Genomic DNA, 17,252 nt, shown 5'->3' with positions numbered 1-17,252 from the left:
TCTTAGGCTGCACCTCAAAGAGAGAATAAGGGCCTGATTATGCCAATTGTTTTGTTTTGTTTTTTCCTCATTGTAAGACCTGCACAGACTCCGTCTTGGTCTCAGTGTGCAAACTAATGCTCATGCCCTCATCTTGATAGTTTTGAAAACTGAAATGAGAAACCCTGCTAAGCAGATCAGGGCTGCTCCTTCAATGTTGATGCTCAGAGATTTCAAGAATGCGATTTAATCTTAAGATTGAACTTTTTTAAAACTGCTGAATTTTCCCTCTTCTGGTTTATGTCACTGAAACTCTGAGATTACAGTTCTGCTTTGTAATCACTTCTTTCTTTAAAGAGGGGATGTCCACGTATGCAAGCTTTGCAGTGTTGGGGGGGACGGAGGGGTGGGGGGAGGTGATCTGTCTCTGGGTAACAGTTGGATCTTTTTCCTCCCTTGCCTCCCATCTTTACCTCATTAGGTTTCAAGGACAATTGTAGCACCTCCATTGCTGTTTAGTTTAGTTTAGAGATACAGCACTGAAACAGGCCCTTCGGCCCACCGGGTCTGTGCCGACCATCGACCACCCATTTATACTAATCCTACACTAATCCCATATTCCTATCACATCCCCACCTGTCCCTATATATTTCCCTACCGCCTACCTATACTAGGGGCAATTTATAATGGCCAATTAACCCATCAACCTGCAAGTCTTTGGCATGTGGGAGGAAACCGGAGCACCCGGAGGAAACCCACGCAGACACAGGGAGAACTTGCAAACTCCGCACAGGCAGTACCCAGAATCGAACCCGGGTCCCTGGAGCTGTGAGGCTGCGGTGCTAACCACTGCGCCACTGTGCTGATAGAGGCTAACTCTGTACACACCTGGGATCTAAGTTGGGTCATTGGTGCCTCCCCTATGCAGTTCTTGACCCCTGAGTCATCACATGAGCTCGTCAACAATCATTTCAGTTGCATGAATGGGGTGAGGGGTATTATAAAGCTAACACTATGAAGGCAAAAAGAATGTCATCGCATTGACTTTAAGTAAAGGAGTTTTCAGGTTTCCCTCCCCCTTTTTTTGTTTACTAATTTGATTGCAGCCAAACACAGAGTGCCCTTGTGAGTGGATACCTGTTCTATTGTATAATCATTGTGCTGTTTGCCATGCAGTCTTTATGAATCAATATATTTTTCTGTAAAGAGAGCTAACTGAGTAGTTTATCACAGGCATACTGGCCTTGCAGCATCCCAGTAAGTGATAGTTTATAACTTTTATTCAGCTTTAATTGTTTTAACTTGGCCCATGTTAATCCATACATTGCAGAGAATAAAGATGCAGATTTAAGTTCACAAGAGATTTGGTCTTCCTCTGGAAGCTACTGTGAATACAGGATAAAAAAGTCCAAACTGTAACAGTGCGATATTTGACATTTATGTTCCAGTGCTAACCTGCTCAGTCACAGTCAGATATTTTGTTCACTTGCTTTATTTTTTCCATTTAGAAGAATTGTCGAGGGAGGGAAACATTCCAAGAGTAGAAGTGCACATTCCAGCAGAAGTCCCATGTACAAAACTGTCACTTGACACAGAAGTGACAGGGCTGCCTCCAGTGATTTTAAGTGTAATTTTTCTTTGGTTCACCAGCTGGGACTCATAGGAATCTGCATAGAACATATGCATATCATGTGTTTGAGAGAGAGTTGCTCACCACTTGTGAAGCATGCAATCTTCTACTTTCTTTTGTTTGCAATCTTTAAATAGAGGAACGTTAGTTCCATGAACATTTGAATTGGAAATGTTTGTGTCTGTTGATGCAGAAAGATCTCGCATATTCCACATCCCATTGATATAGCCTGGATCCAATGTCACAGCATTTTCATTATCCTCTGCCACAATCTAGTAATTTATTAAAAGAATAGATTACTAATACTGCACATTCCTAGTGATTTCTTCAGGGAGAAGTCAACAGAGATTGTAGGCTGACTGGAGTCAATTGTTTTCAATTTTGGTTTTAAACCAAAGGCTAGTTATTTACTACAACCTAGGATCCTAGGTTCATGAACCCTGTGATGTTTTATGATGCACTTACATTGTTATGTCACGTCAACAGTAGCTCCAACATCTGTGACAATGGTAATGTAAATAAGGTGCTCTTATGTATTCTGAGGCAGTGTATGCCACCAAAAGAGATGGTTTTGTCCTGTACTTCCTTTGGTAAACTCAATCTGAAACTGGCCCAGAGATTGCTGGTGATCTGAATTTCTGAAGCATGGTGCTGGCCTAGCATAGACCAGCGAAACAGCTTGTTCCATGCGATTGTCCCTAATAAGCAACAGCATTTAAAACAAAATACTTGCATATGCACTTTAAGTCCTGTAACCTACAGGGCTACGGACCAGTCGGAAATTCAAATTAGGCTGGATGGCTCTTTTTCGGTTGGCAGGGACATAATAGGCCAAATGGACTCCTGTGCCATAAAGTTTCTATGTTACACATGTAGCTTAATGCAGAATTACTTTCTGTTAGGATCCACTACACAGTATGAATAGGATGGATTCTAACAATAGAAATTGAAAATAATACAGAAGCACAGCAGAAAGGGGTACTAACAATATTGATGGAGTGTTAAGCTGGAATCTTTACAAGAAACCTTTGTTAATGAACTTAACTGTGTTATTGCCTGTAGTTTGTTTGGAAGGGAGGTGACTTGTAGAAAATGTGGTAAGCAAGGCTATAATTTGATACTAATTCCAACATAAGCGGTCATCTGAAGTCTCATTCAATGTTTCTTTTCCATATTGTGCTTGTGGTTTTGCTGTATGTTTTTTTTTACATCTGGAGAATGAATGCCAACATTGTTTGAACTTGTTATCTGTTACCTAATTATGCAGGATCAATACTTTATGTCCAATCTTGTCATTGCTGTTACTTACATGTTGTTTGTTGAATTAGTTGCACTGATCCTTTTGAGGATAAAATGGTACCTTAGTTGTTAGTTAAGAATCTGACTGGGCCAATTGTTGGGTTGAGGTATAATCTAAACTGCCCAACGGACAACTGAAGTTCTACTTATGTACCACAGGAAAAGATCTGTGCTATCTAAACAAGATGGCCTTTCCACAAAATGACAAAAAGTTGCTCCACAATTGATTTAGTTGATAGTACCACATTTAATATATACTGTATCACATTCTTCCATTAGGAATGTCATTTAGCCCATCTTGAAAGTCTCTAGTCTCCCATTGCAGCATCCCACTGTTTCTTAAATAAGCCCAGGGTGTATGCCTCCTTTTATGAAACTTGGCAACATAGAAGATGGTGGTGAGGATAGTTGCAGACTTCAGGATGGCTAAATAGGTGGAAGCATGGAAGACGGTGCTAAATGTAGGGAAGTGTGAAATGAGGCACTTTGGGAGGGCTAATGTGAAAAGACAATATTCTGTAAATGGCATGATTTTGAACAGTGTAGATGAGCAGCAAGACCTTGGTGTCCATGTACACAAATCTTTAAAAGTGACAGGGCAAGTTGATATGGTGGTTTTACAAAAAAAAGCATACGGGTTACTTGGGTTTATAAGTGAGGAACAGAATATAAAAGCAAAGAGATCGTGGTAGAACTCTCAATCACAGGTTAGTCCCCAGCTGGACCACACTTCAGGAAATATGTAAAGGCCTTAGAGCACAGAGGAGTTTTACCAGAATGTTACCAGAGATGAGGGATTTCAGTTATGAGGAAAAGTTGGAAATGTTAGGATTGTTCTCCGTGGAACAGAGAAGGTCAAGAGGTGACCTAATAGAGGTTTTCAAGACAATGATGTTTTGATAGAATAAATAGAGAAAAGGTATTCCCTCTGATGAGTGTGTCAATGACCAAAGGCCATAAGTTTAAAATTATAAGCAAAAGATTTAGAGAGAAATGAGAATTTTTTTTTTTCTGGGAGTTGTCTGGATTTGGGATGCTGTCCCTGAAAAGGTGGTTGAAGCTGATTCCGTAAATAGTTGAAAGGACAGTTGGGCAGTTCCTTGAGGCTGAGGTTATGGACAAAAAGCAACAGTATGGGACTAAGCACCATTGTTTTTTCAGAGAGCCAGCACAGGCACGAAAGATCAAATGGCCTCCTTCTGTGCTGTATGTTGCTTTGAATTTATTCTTACACTGAACTGAGTATCTCTCTCTCTCTCTCTCTAGGAATCCTGTGGAATCTGTCTTCCAATGAGAATCTGAAGAACACTCTTGCCCGCGATACATTAGAGGAAATCACACAAGAAATCCTTGCCCCCATCTCGGGCTGGAGTAACAGTGTGAACACCCTAACATCATCAGAGGATGATGTCTTCTATAATACCACTGGCTACCTTCGGTACTGTTTCATGCCTGGAGATTGTCTGTCTATAATTTCATTGATACTTATACTCATTCTGTAAATGTTTTTGTATGTAAATCAATCACTTAAATTTGTGCACTTGCACATCACTTAAATTAAAGTTTTAAAAATTCAAGTATTAGAATTAGAATATTACAGCGCAGTACAGGCCCTTCGGCCCTCGATGTTGCGCCGATCATCTGACCTACACTATTCCATTTACATCCATATGTCTATCCAATGACCACTTAAATGCCCTTAAAGTTGGCGAGTCTACTACTGTTGCAGGCAGGGCGTTCCACGCCCCTACTACTCTCTGCGTAAAGAAACTACCTCTGACATCTGTCCTATATCTTTCACCCCTCAACTTAAAGCTATGTCCCCTCGTGTTTGCCATCCTCATCCGAGGAAAAAGACTCTCACTATCCACCCTATCTAACCCTCTGATTATCTTGTATGTCTCTATTAAGTCACCTCTCCTCCTCCTTCTCTCTAACGAAAACAACCCCAAGTCCCTCAGCCTTTCCTCGTAAGACCTTCCTTCCATACCAGGCAACATCCTAGTAAATCTCCTCTGCACCCTTTCCAAAGCTTCGACATCCTTCCTATAATGCGGTGACCAGAACTGCACGCAATACTCCAGGTGCGGTCTCACCAGAGTTTTGTACAGCTGCATCATGACCCCGTGGCTCTGAAACTCGATCCCCCTACTAATAAAGGCTAACACACCATATGCCTTCTTAACAGCCCTATTAACCTGGGTAGCAACTTTCAGGGATTTATGTACCTGGATACCAAGATCTCTCTGCTCATCTACACTACCAAGAATCTTCCCATTAGCCCAGTACTCTGCATTGCTGTTACTCCTTCCAAAGTGAATCACCTCACACTTCTCCGCATTAAACTCCATTTGCCATCTCTCAGCCCAGCTCTGCAGCCTATCTATGTCCCTCTGTACCCTACAACACCCTTCGACACTATCCACAACTCCACCGACCTTCGTGTCATCCGCAAATTTACTAACCCACCCTTCTACACCCTCATCCAGGTCATTTATAAAAATGAGAAACAGCAGTGGCCCCAAAACAGAACCTTGCGGTACACCACTAGTAACTAAACTCCAGGATGAACATTTGCCATCAACCACCACCCTCTGTCTTCTTTCAGCTAGCCAATTTCTGATCCAAAGCTCTAAATCACCTTCAACCCCATACTTGCGTATTTTCTGCAATAGCCTACCGTGGGGAACCTTATCAAACGCCTTACTGAAATCCATATACACCACATCCACGGCTTTACCCTCATCCACCTGTTTGGTCACCTTCTCGAAAAACTCAATAAGGTTTGTGAGGCACGACCTACCTTTCACAAAACCGTGCTGACTATCGCAAATGAACTTATTCTTTTCAAGATGATTATAAATCCTGTCTCTTATAACCTTTTCCAACATTTTACCCACAACCGAAGTAAGGCTCACAGGTCTATAATTACCAGGGCTGTCTCTACTCCCCTTCTTGAACAAGGGGACAACATTTGCTATCCTCCAGTCCTCCGGCACTACTCCTGTCGACAATGACGACTTAAAGATCAACAACAACGGCTCTGCAATCTCCTCCCTAGCTTCCCAGAGAATCCTAGGATAAATCCCATCTGGCCCAGGGGACTTATCTATTTTCACTCTTTCCAAAATTGCTAACACCTCCTCCTTGTGAATCTCAATCCCATCTCGCCTAGTAGGCTGTATCTCAGTAATCTCCTCGGCAACATTTTCTTTCTCTACTGTAAATACTGACGAAAAATATTCATTTAACGCTTCCCCTATCTCCTCTGATTCCGCACACAACTTCCCACTACTATCCTTGATTGGCCCTGTTCTAACTCTTATCATTCGTTTATTCCTGATATACCTATAGAAAGCCTTAGGGTTTTCTTTGATCCTATCCGCCAATGACTTCTCGTGTCCTCTCCTTGCTCTTCTTAGCCCTCCCTTTAGATCCTTCCTGGCTAGCTTGTAACTCTCAAGCGCCCTAACTGAGCCTTCACGTCTCATCCTAACATAAGCCTTCTTCTTCCTCTTGACAAGCTCTTCAACTTCTTTAGTAAACCACGGCTCCCTTGCTCGACAACTTCCTCCCTGCCTGACAGGTACACACTTATCAAGGACACGCATTAGCTGCTCCTTGAATAAGCTCCACATTTCGTTTGTGCCCATCCCCTGCAGTTTCCTTCCCCATCCTACACATCCTAAATCTTGCCTAATCGCGTCATAATTTCCTTTCCCCCAGCTATAATTCTTGCCCTGCGGTATATACCTGTCCCTGCCCATCGCTAAGGTAAACCTAACCGAATTGTGATCACTATCGCCAAAGTGCTCACCTACATCTAAATCAAACACCTGGCCGGGTTCATTACCCAGTACCAAATCCAATGTGGCATCGCCCCTGGTTGGCCTGTCCACATACTGTGTCAGAAAACCCTCCTGCACACACTGGACAAAAACAGACCCATCTAAAGTACTCGAACTATAGTATTTCCAGTCAATATTTGGAAAGTTAAAGTCCCCCATAACCACTACCCTGTTACTCTCGCTCCTGTCGAGAATCATCTTCGCTATCCTTTCCTCTACATCTCTGGAACTATTCGGAGGTCTATAGAAAACTCCCAACAGGGTGACCTCTCCTCTCCTGTTTCTAACCTCGGCCCAGACTACCTCAGTAGACGAGTCCTCAAACGTCCTTTCTGCCGCTGTAATACTTTCCTTGATTAACAATGCCACACCCCCCCCCTCTTTTACCCTCTTCTCTGTTCTTTCTGAAACATCTAAATCCCGGAACCTGCAACATCCATTCCTGCCCCTGCTCTACCCATGTCTCCGAAATGGCCACAACATCAGGATCCCAGGTACCAACCCATGCTGCAAGCTCACCCACCTTATTCCGGATGCTCCTGGCGTTGAAGTAGACACACTTTAAACCAAGTTCTTGCTTGCCAGTGCCCTCTTGCGTCCCTGTAACCTTATCCCCTACCTCACTACTCTCAACAGCCTGTACACTGGCACTGCAATTTAGGTTCCCATTCCCCTGCTGATTTAGTTTAAACCCCCCCGAAGAGCACTAACAAATCTCCCCCCCAGGATATTGGTACCCCTCTGGTTCAGGTGAAGACCATCCTGTTTGTAGAGGTCCCACCTACCCCAGAAAGAGCCCCAATTATCCAGGAAACCAAAACCCTCCCTCCTACACCATCCCTGCAGCCACGTGTTCAACTCCTCTCTCTCCCTATTCCTCTCTTCGCTAGCACGTGGCACAGGCAACAACCCAGAGATAACAACTCTGGTTGTTCTCGCTCTAAGCTTCCACCCTAGCTCCCTGAATTTCTGCCTTAAATCCCCATCTCTCTTCCTACCTATGTCGTTGGTGCCTATGTGGACCACGACTTGGGGGTGCTCCCCCTCCCCCTTAAGGATCCCAAAAACACGATCGGAGACATCACGTACCCTGGCACCTGGGAGGCAACACACCAACCGTGAGTCTCTCTCGTTCCCACAGAACCTCCTATCTGTTCCCCTAACTATGGAGTCCCCAATGACTAATGCTCTGCTCCTCTTCCCTTTTCCCTTCTGAGCAACAGGGACAGACTCTGTGCCAGAGACCTGCACCCCATTGCTTACCCCTGGTAAGTCGTCCCCCCCAACAGTATCCAAAACGGTATACCTGTTGTTGAGGGAAACGGCCACAGGGGATCCCTGCACTGCCTGCTGGTTCCCTTTCCTTCCCCTGACGGTAACCCATCTACCTACTTCTTTTACCTGAGGTGTGACTGCCTCCCTATAACTCCTGTCAATAATCCCCTCCGCCTCCCGAATGATCCGAAGTTCATCCAGCTCCAGCTCCAGTTCCCTAACGCGGTCTGCGAGGAGCTGGAGTTGGGTGCACTTCCCGCAGATGCAGTCAGCAGGGACACTCTTGGCGACCCCTACCTCCCACATTCTGCAGGAGGAACATACAACTGCCTTTACCTCCATTCCCACTATTCTAGATTCCCAATAAATCTACTGAAAAACCAAACGAAAAAAAAAGTCAAAACTTGTTCGCTTAGCAATCCGACGGACTGAAGTTTTAAATAAAAAGCTTACCTTATCAACACCCTAGAGTACTTTACAAAATTCTATGTCTCTTTAGGTTCCAGTCATCCTATTCCCTGGCCATTAGGGTAGGCAACAAACTTGCACTCAGGTTCATGTCATAGCCACTGCAGAATTTATTTCCCACTATCCTTTTTCCTCTAAGGAAATATATGATCCTTTATTGAGTTTTTCTTCTTCAACAACTTGACCAAGAACTGGAACTTGCCTAGTTGGATGATGGTGGACATGACTTAGCTCTTAAGTATGAAAATCCACTGTAAAATGTCATCCAACAATTTTTTATATAAAAGGTATATTTTCAGGCATTTTCCTAGTTGTCCACTTCTATATAAGCATGTCAGAGGTTAACTGTTTGCAGCCTGGTAGTGGATAAAGTAGGAAACTTGGCTTTTGCTGTAATGGTGAATTAATCAATGGATAGACTACAAAACTGGGGTGTGGGGGGAGCTTGACATGAACAGACCTGTCCTACAGAATGTGCACTTTGCAAACCAATGGTGGGAATACTGTTGACAATGGCTGTAGAGAAATAAAAGTTTAACCTGTCTGCCCCATGTCGTTTTGAAATGAGGCATTTCGAATGTGGTGAGGAAGATGAGTTACTGAGCAATTAAAATTTTGTCATATGCCTGGAAATCCTGTGACTTTAATGTTCATCCAAGGGGCAGTTGTTTAGTCAGCGCTCCCTTTTTTTGTTTTGCAATATTCTCTTTTTAGTGCAAACAACAATCCTATTATGCATTTATATTTTGTACAGAAACCTAAGCTCTGCGAAAGAAGAAACACGTCAGAAAATGCGGGAGTGTAACGGTTTAGTGGACTCGCTAGTTTACTTCATCCAGCACATGCTTGATATCAACAATGGAGCAGACAAGGTAGGGATTCTCCATCCTGCAATTGGGCAAAAATACCTTAACTGGGAGCACAAGCCACCTTCAGGGTGCATCTAATGGGGGCCAATCTTCAACACGTCTCTTGCTTGCGACTGTAACTCCAGTCCATTTTCGTGGTTTGGGGCATTTATATATTTATACTGCCAGTGATATATTATTGAAGTTGCAGGTTCTGCAAATGGTAGTTTCTTTAGTGCAATAAACTGCTTTGCCATTTAAACTTTAGCCCACCCCTCCACACAAGACCCTTAGTACTAAAGATAGTGACAGATACCTGGGCATCCCTTGTACCCAGCATTGCTAGGGCACAAGTAACATTGCCATTCTTTCCCTCCATTTGCATGGTGTCATAATTCATCAGAATCTTTGCCTGATCCAAAAAGGGATGAAGTCCTGGTCTTCTGCTCCATTTCACATCTCTACAGTAACTAGAGGAGAACCTTTGCTCCACTATGATGTTTGTATAGTATTGGGAGGCTAAATGCCATGCCTGTCAACATCATTTAATGAGAAATCATGAGAGTACAACATAAATTCTAAAAAGTTGGGTCAAAATCCTGGCAATCCCTCCCTAACACCACTGTACCTACACCACATGGACTGCAGCGCTTCAAGAAGGTGGCTCACCACCACCTTCTCGAGGGCAATTAGGTATGGGCAATAAATTCTGGCCTTGCCAGCGACACTCCTATCCCATGAATGAATAAAACAAAGTGTTGCAGCTTGTAAATGGAGAGGCACTATTATTTTCATTCTGTGTTATACCATTTAATAACTGCACTTGTATAATTTTCACTTTCAATTTTCACTCTGTCTTTCATTGTGTTTGGGCTTGCTTGCTGTGTATTGTAGTTGTTTGGTGTTTTGAAGGATGCCAGTTTGTCATTTACAGGAACGGTTTGTAGTGACCATCCAGTGTCCTAGTGAACACTGTGTATGATAATTGGCTAGGTAGAGGAGATCCTGTTGCCCAGTTTACAGTATTGTCATGAATCTGTAGCTTTTGTACTGTTGCTGAGTATCTAGATTATGAAGTCAAAGGCATGTCTTGTAGAAACACACATATCAACAAGTCTGTCCTTAAGTTAGTTTTTACTTGTAACATTTGGGTCAAGATGCAAAACTATGGTAGATTGTTGGAGTCTATTTGTCGTGAAGAATTTTTGTTTAAAAAAAAATCCCAAATAAATTGTTTCAGTGGGGCAAGGATTAAAATGCTAGCTGTAATACTTGTGTAACTATGAAGTTCCTATTTATTCAAAAAGATAAATAGCTTTGTTCTTTGGTTGTTGTGTTGATCACTGTGTTTAAAACTGAAAGTATTGCTTTTCTCAGAAAATTTTGTTTCAGTATGATTCCCAATAAAACCAGTTTTTTCCCAGTCTGGTAGGAATACACTGCAGAAACAATATGGGATATTGAGACATCTAGGGGCTTGTCTTGGAGGTATTTTTAATTTTTTTTTTAAAACGAGCACACATTTAGGTTTCATTCCTCCATGTTACAATTAAAACCGTGGAAGTGAACAGTTCGTCCATCACTAGTTGCAATCCTTCAATGAATATGGACAAGAAGTGGGAAGACAGCATGACGTCATTTGTAGATTGAGTTTTATATTCGTTTGGAGAGACATACTTTTGGTTTCAATCTAATTTATCAGTTGTTGATCTCATTCATTTTAAACCAATCTAGATTGGAAGTACAGCTGCTTGGTGTGATGGGTCATTGTCATTTCTCTGGTTCAATTTTCTTGGCTGAATTCTGACCACATTTTAGAGAAGACAATGACACTGAACAGGGGCTTGCCTCACTGTGGGAGAGACAGCTAATGGGGTTACTGACCCAAAATGTTTCAGTTCTTTCTAGAAGGCAGGGATTGTCTTCAGACAGGGAGTTGTGGAAGACCTTTCCTTCCATTTCTAAACATAGATAACGAGCTGAACTGCTGAGAAAGAACAGATGTTAACCACACAACAGGCAACATTGTTTCCACCACTTTGTAGTAAATTGCATTTGTCATTAAGCAGATTTCTTAAAAGTGTATACAGGCATAAACTCAACTTATTAGAATTTGTATTGTTTCTCCTTCATCTTAATAGAGCGTAGAGAATTCGGCCTGCATCCTGCGCAACTTGTCCTATCGTCTGTATGAAGAAATACCATCGTATTACCAGAACCGATTGGAGGGCCCTGGCAGGAATGACAGAAGTATGAAGAAAGATGATGTCGTAGGGTGTTTCACTCCTCAGAGCAGGAAGATTAAAGAGGTGAGAGAGTTTTATTCTCTATATTATGGAGGTCAACAGAAGCCATCCTATTTGGTGTACACAATCTTTCACTAAATATCATAATGAAATACTTTTTCCACCAGAATGTAATTACTTCTCACAGGAAATGGGTTGGCGTGGTAGTGGGGGGGTGCAGTCAGTGTGTGGTGATGAGGGTGGAATCGTTCAGTTGCTCTCTGGTTAAAACTGTTTTTGATAAACGTTATGATTTTGTTATACCTAGCACGGAGAGGAAACCTTCACCTGTTGAGTATATATGAGCAGGGTGCTGTCGTCATTTGAAACCTCCCATGGTTTTTATTTCTGTACCATTTAAACAGAAGTGGATTTTTAACACTAACTGTTGCTGAGTTTTACTGCTATGGTATAATTTAATTCATTTCTCTCATCTGGCTAAGCATTAGATTAACTTAAAGATAAAACGTGCACAGAGTTACATATGTAATCTTGTTCTCTTAGATCAATACAGATATGGCAATATTTTCAGAAGTGTCAAAGGATCCTAAAGGAATGGAGTGGCTGTGGAACCCAGCCATAGTGAAGATGTATAGCAGGCTCTTGGACAAGAGCGAGGCCAACCAGCAGACTACGGAAGCTGCTTTGGGGGCATTACAAAATATTACAGCAGGAGACTTCCGGGTAAGGGAGCACCCAGAGGCTTCCCATTTCTTCCATTTAACAGCTAACTCTGCTTTTTATTTTACATGTTCATGGGATGTGAACGTTGCTGGCAGCATCTAATTCCCCTTGAGTAGGAGGAGGTGAGCCACCTTCTTGAACCGCTGTAGTTCTTGTTGCTTAGGCACACCCACAATGCTGTTGGAGTACCAGGATTTTGACCCAGCGACACTGAAGGAACAGTGATATCGTTCCAAGTCTGGATGGTGTGTGATTTGGAGGGGAGTTTGCAGGTGGGGTGTTCCCATGCATCTGTTGCCCTTGTTCTAGGTAGTAGAGGTTATGGGTTTGGAAGGTGCTTTGAAGGAGCCTTGGCGAGTTGCTGCAGTGCATCTTGTATATAGTACACACTGCTGCAACTATGCACTGGTGGTGGAGGGAGTGAATGTTTAAGTTGGTAAATGGGGTGCCAATCAAGCCGACTGCTTTGTCTTGGATGGTGTTGAATGTTCTTGGAGCTGTACTTGTCTAGGCAAGTGGAGAGTATTCCATCACACTCCTGATCTGTAGATGGTGGACAGGCTTTGGGGAGTCAAGAGGTGAGTTACTTGCCACAGAATTTTCAGCCTCTGACCTGCTGTTATAGCCACAGTAGTTATATGGCTTGTCCAGTTCAGTTTCTGGTCAACTGTAATCCACCTCTTTTGGTCCGTGTTTGGATCAAGGCTGTAATGAAGTCTGGAGCTGCGTGCCCCTGGCAAAACCCAAACTGAGCATCGGTGAGCAGGTTATTACTGAGTAAGTGCCACTTGATAGCACTCAGAACTACACCTGCCATCACTTTGCTGATGATTGAGAGTAGATTGATGCAGTGGTAATTGGCTGGATTGGATTTATCCTGCTTTTCATTTTGGGCAGGACATGCCTGAGCAATTTTCCACACTGCTGGGTAGTTGCCAGTGTTGTAGCTGTACAGGAACAGCTTGACTAGGGGCGTGACTAGTTCTGGAGCACAAGTCTTCAGTACTACCACTGGGATGTTGGGGCTCATAGCCTTTCCTGTATCTAGTGTGTTCAGCCGTTTCTTGATATGGACTGAATCAAATTAGCTGACGACTGGCATCTGTGATGCTGAGGACCTCGGGAGGAAGTGGTGATGAATTATCCATTCAGCATTTCTGGCTGAAGATGGTTGCAAATGCTTGAGCCTTTTGCATTGACGTACTGGGCTCCCCCATCATTGAAGATGGAAATGGTGTGGAGCCTCTGCCTCCTGTTAGTTGTTTAATTATCCATCACCATTCACAGTTGAATGTGGCAGGACTTGATCTGATCTGTTGGTTATGGGATCGCTTAGCTCTGTCTTTAACATGCTGCCTCTGCTGTTTAGCATGTATGTAGTCCTGTGTTGTAGATTCACCAGGTTGGCACCCCAATTTTAGGCATGCCTGGTGCTGCTCCTAGCATGCTCTCCTACACTCCTCATTGAATCACAGTTGGTCCCCTGGCTTGATGATGATGATGGTAGAGTGAGGGATATGCCGGCCATAAGATTACAGATTGTGGTGGAATACAATTCTGCTGTTGCTGAAGACCCACGATGCCTCATGGATGCCCAGTTTTGAGCTGTTCTATCTTTTCTGAATCTATTGCATTTAACACAGTAGTAGTGGAGGATGTCCTCAGTGTGAAGATAGGATTTAGTCTCTATAAGGACTGTGCGGTGGTCACTCCTACTAATATTGTCATGGACAGTTGCATCTGTGAACAGGTAGATTGGTGAGGATGAGGTCCAGTAGGTTTTCCCTCTTGTTGATTCTCTCACTACCTGCTACAGACCCAGTCTGGCAGCTCTGTCCTTCTGGACTCTACCTATTCTTGGTGATGGACATTAAAGTCCCCCACCCAGAGTACATTCTGTGCCTATTCAAAGACATTAAAAAAAAAACAACCAATTTGTTTTTATAATATCTGGGGTATGTAACCATTTTCTGTCAGTATGTGGTCAGCCTGTCATAGCCCCATATAAGCACTAACCTGTTAATTGGATGTTGTATCTACTGGAGTCCAGCCAATGGGAATTTTCCATTCTAAACAAATTATTCTAACTGCCTGCCTAGCTCCATCAGTGAAACCTGGTGTCAAATAGTTGCGGAGCCAGTAGAGGCCCTGAAAGATCAGGGAATAGCTTTTATTTTTAGCTTCCATGTGGGTCAAAAGGAGCGGTCATGCTCCTCCAACCCCCACGAGGATACCTCAAAGCCTCCTGCCTGGGACTACCCCCCCACACCCATCCCCACTGCCAACAAACTTTACACGGGACTATTCTCTTGGTTCCCCGGAAGGCAACCTCTTATCATCCAAAGTCCCATTCCAGCTTGCTGGGTTCAGCCAGGAGACTTGGTGTCCGGCATTTAAATGAGGCCCAAGAGTTAAAATCTCTGCTGGCTTCACAAGCTTCTGCCCACAGGCTGCATTCACAGCCTGAATTAAATTTGGGCCTTAAGCTTTCCATATAATGGTAATATGTTGTGCTGTAGTTTAAAGACTGGGCTAAAGTGTGGCCAGTCGAAGGACTTAGTAGTTGGCAGGAAAAAAGACAGAGGCGCGAGGGGAGAGCCAACTGTGTATCAGCCCCGACAAACAAATTTCTCTGCAGCACCTGTGGAAGAGCCTGTCACTCTAGAATTGGCCTTTATAGCCACTCCAGGCGCTTATCCATTGTCTCTCGAGATAAGGAGGCCAAAGAACAAAAAGTTTAATATAGGGCCTGATGTTTATAAATGCACACTGCCAAACAGAGGGACAGAATAAGCTGCTATCTATTGCACAATGGGTAATTCAGTGCAATAAAAACAAGAAATGCTGGTTTGGCAGCATCTGTGGAGAGAAAAACAGAGTTAACATTTCAGATCAGTGACCTTTTCCAGCATCTGCAGTACTTTGCTTTTATTTTAGTGGTTATTTAGTGCATATGGCTATTTTTATTATTTTTTGCAGAAATTGGAAGAACAAAACTTACCATTTGAGTGAAATGCACATTTTCTACAAAATGTTGGACTGTTTTCCCTATGCTTGTGCTCTAAAATGACTTTTTGCCTAATAACAGTACCAATTTGAATGTGTGTGTATCCATGTATGAGTTTTGCATAGTCTATAAAGGTTAATTCTTTCTGTGCTGTACAGTATTTGCTGGAAATGTGCACAACTCTATTTTCTTCCTTATCTTGTCTGTTGTCCCCCCCTCATGCAGTCAAGGCTAAATTTATCACTGAAGACTCATCCACGTCTGGGTACTTGTGTGCCTTCTGTTCCTTCATTTTCTTTATGGCTCTCTTTACTTCCTCCTCCTAGTTAAACTGCTAGTATGCCTTTACAATAACTGTTAACAGTGTATTAAAAAGATGCAATATTCTGCTCTTAAAATTTGGCGAGTCATTTGTGCTTGATTCAAGTGGATCCTAGATCTCTGGTCTTGAACTGTGCTTATGTCTATCCCTCTGTATTCTCAGTGGGCCTCTGTGATAAGTCGATTGACAATGGATCAGGATAGAACGTGGTACACTCTCATGGACCATCTGAAGAACAGTAACGATAATGTACTAAAGTCGTTGACAGGCCTCATTCGAAATCTTACAGTGCATGCAAGGAACAAGGAAGATATCTGTAAGTAACTAGATAACCTCAGATACAAACTGTTGTTTATCCGCACAAATAAGAACATTTGATTTATCCAATAGCTCAATTCTCAGTAGGCAAGGCATTGGCCTGCATTCCTAATTTTTATATTTGAGCATTAACAGAAGTTAGCGTTTGCTGAGACTGAATTGGAGGAGGCAGGAGAAGAGGGAGAAATATATCAATCCTACTGCAGGTAAATGGAAGCCAGCCTGAAATAAACCTGATGGATATGTCAGCCATGTGAACATTTTACTGATTGGAGGCCCAATATGGTGGATCACCATAAGGAAGATTCTATGCTGAGAAAACTTCTTAGAAGACTGTTGCATGTTAAAAATCCTTTCCCACCCCCATTATATTGTCCTTTCATCAGAATGGCAGATGTAGTTCCCGGTGGCTCAGTATCACAAGTGAAATTTTATAGCTACCAGATAACTCTGATCTGATGAGCCCATGAATAAATAGCCCAACAACACTGACTCTTCAGATACTTGAGCAAAATACTAAACCACCCCTGTTGCTTATGGACCCAGTATAAGCATCTGCCTTCAGACGAGGAGGTGAATGGAGAGGGAGAAAAGTGCAAGAGAAAGAGGAGCGAAAGAACATGTAATCAGTTGTAATGAGGTTCTGCCACATTGTACAGCAATGAGCTACTCATTGTGCTAGTTAAAGGAAGCAGTTATAAGGTGGCTACCTTCATAAGAACCAGTGTGTAATCGCTTAATCATAATAACATTCTCTGTCACTAAATGATTGTTCGCAGCAGCCACCTTCAGAAATCATCTTTTCTGCCCACCCACCATAAAAAAAGTGCCACAAATGAGATTTGTATATATGGCTGTCTGTCCCACTCAGAGTGCAATTTAAATACAAATCATGCAGCATCTGTTTCCACTAAAAGTACTATCTTGTACTATACAAATGTGGTACATCATTGCAATTGTAAATTTGTTCTTTTTTTTAAAAAAAACCTTTCAACAAATGTTGTTTCTTCTCTACAGCAATAAAAGTCATTGGACCCCTCTTGCACAAGTTGCCAGAGGACAGCAACTCTTCATCGAATGAGGTGGCTGCTAACATTTGCTCGATACTTAACAATCTAGTGGTGGAGACCAGTCAAGCTCCCAAACAAATTGTAAACCATAATGGATTAAGGAAGCTTATGAACATCAAAGGCAGGAAGAATAGGTAAGTGGGTCCAAATATATTTGCAGTAATAGTATGGAGGATGAGTTCATGGAATGTATACAAGATAGTTTTCTGGATCTGTATG

The 17,252-nt window shown here is 42.7% G+C and overlaps 1 protein-coding gene across 2 annotated transcripts in view; it reads left to right on the top strand.

Annotated features, from left to right (window-relative positions):
* LOC137376966 (plakophilin-3-like) overlaps positions 1-17,252 on the top strand; it is a 71,330-nt gene that overhangs the window by 31,591 nt on the left and 22,487 nt on the right. For both annotated transcript variants that reach the window (XM_068045986.1, XM_068045985.1), the window contains exons 6-11: positions 4,175-4,346; positions 9,254-9,371; positions 11,489-11,656; positions 12,137-12,316; positions 15,808-15,961; positions 16,981-17,167. In XM_068045986.1, coding sequence (XP_067902087.1) covers positions 4,175-4,346; positions 9,254-9,371; positions 11,489-11,656; positions 12,137-12,316; positions 15,808-15,961; positions 16,981-17,167 — 979 coding nt within the window. The remainder of the gene's footprint in view (positions 1-4,174; positions 4,347-9,253; positions 9,372-11,488; positions 11,657-12,136; positions 12,317-15,807; positions 15,962-16,980; positions 17,168-17,252) is intronic.

This window comes from Heterodontus francisci, chromosome 14, assembly GCF_036365525.1.
Source record: "Heterodontus francisci isolate sHetFra1 chromosome 14, sHetFra1.hap1, whole genome shotgun sequence".
In the NCBI taxonomy this organism is placed as follows: Eukaryota; Metazoa; Chordata; class Chondrichthyes; order Heterodontiformes; family Heterodontidae; genus Heterodontus; species Heterodontus francisci.
This window is presented reverse-complemented; position numbering and strand designations above follow the sequence as displayed.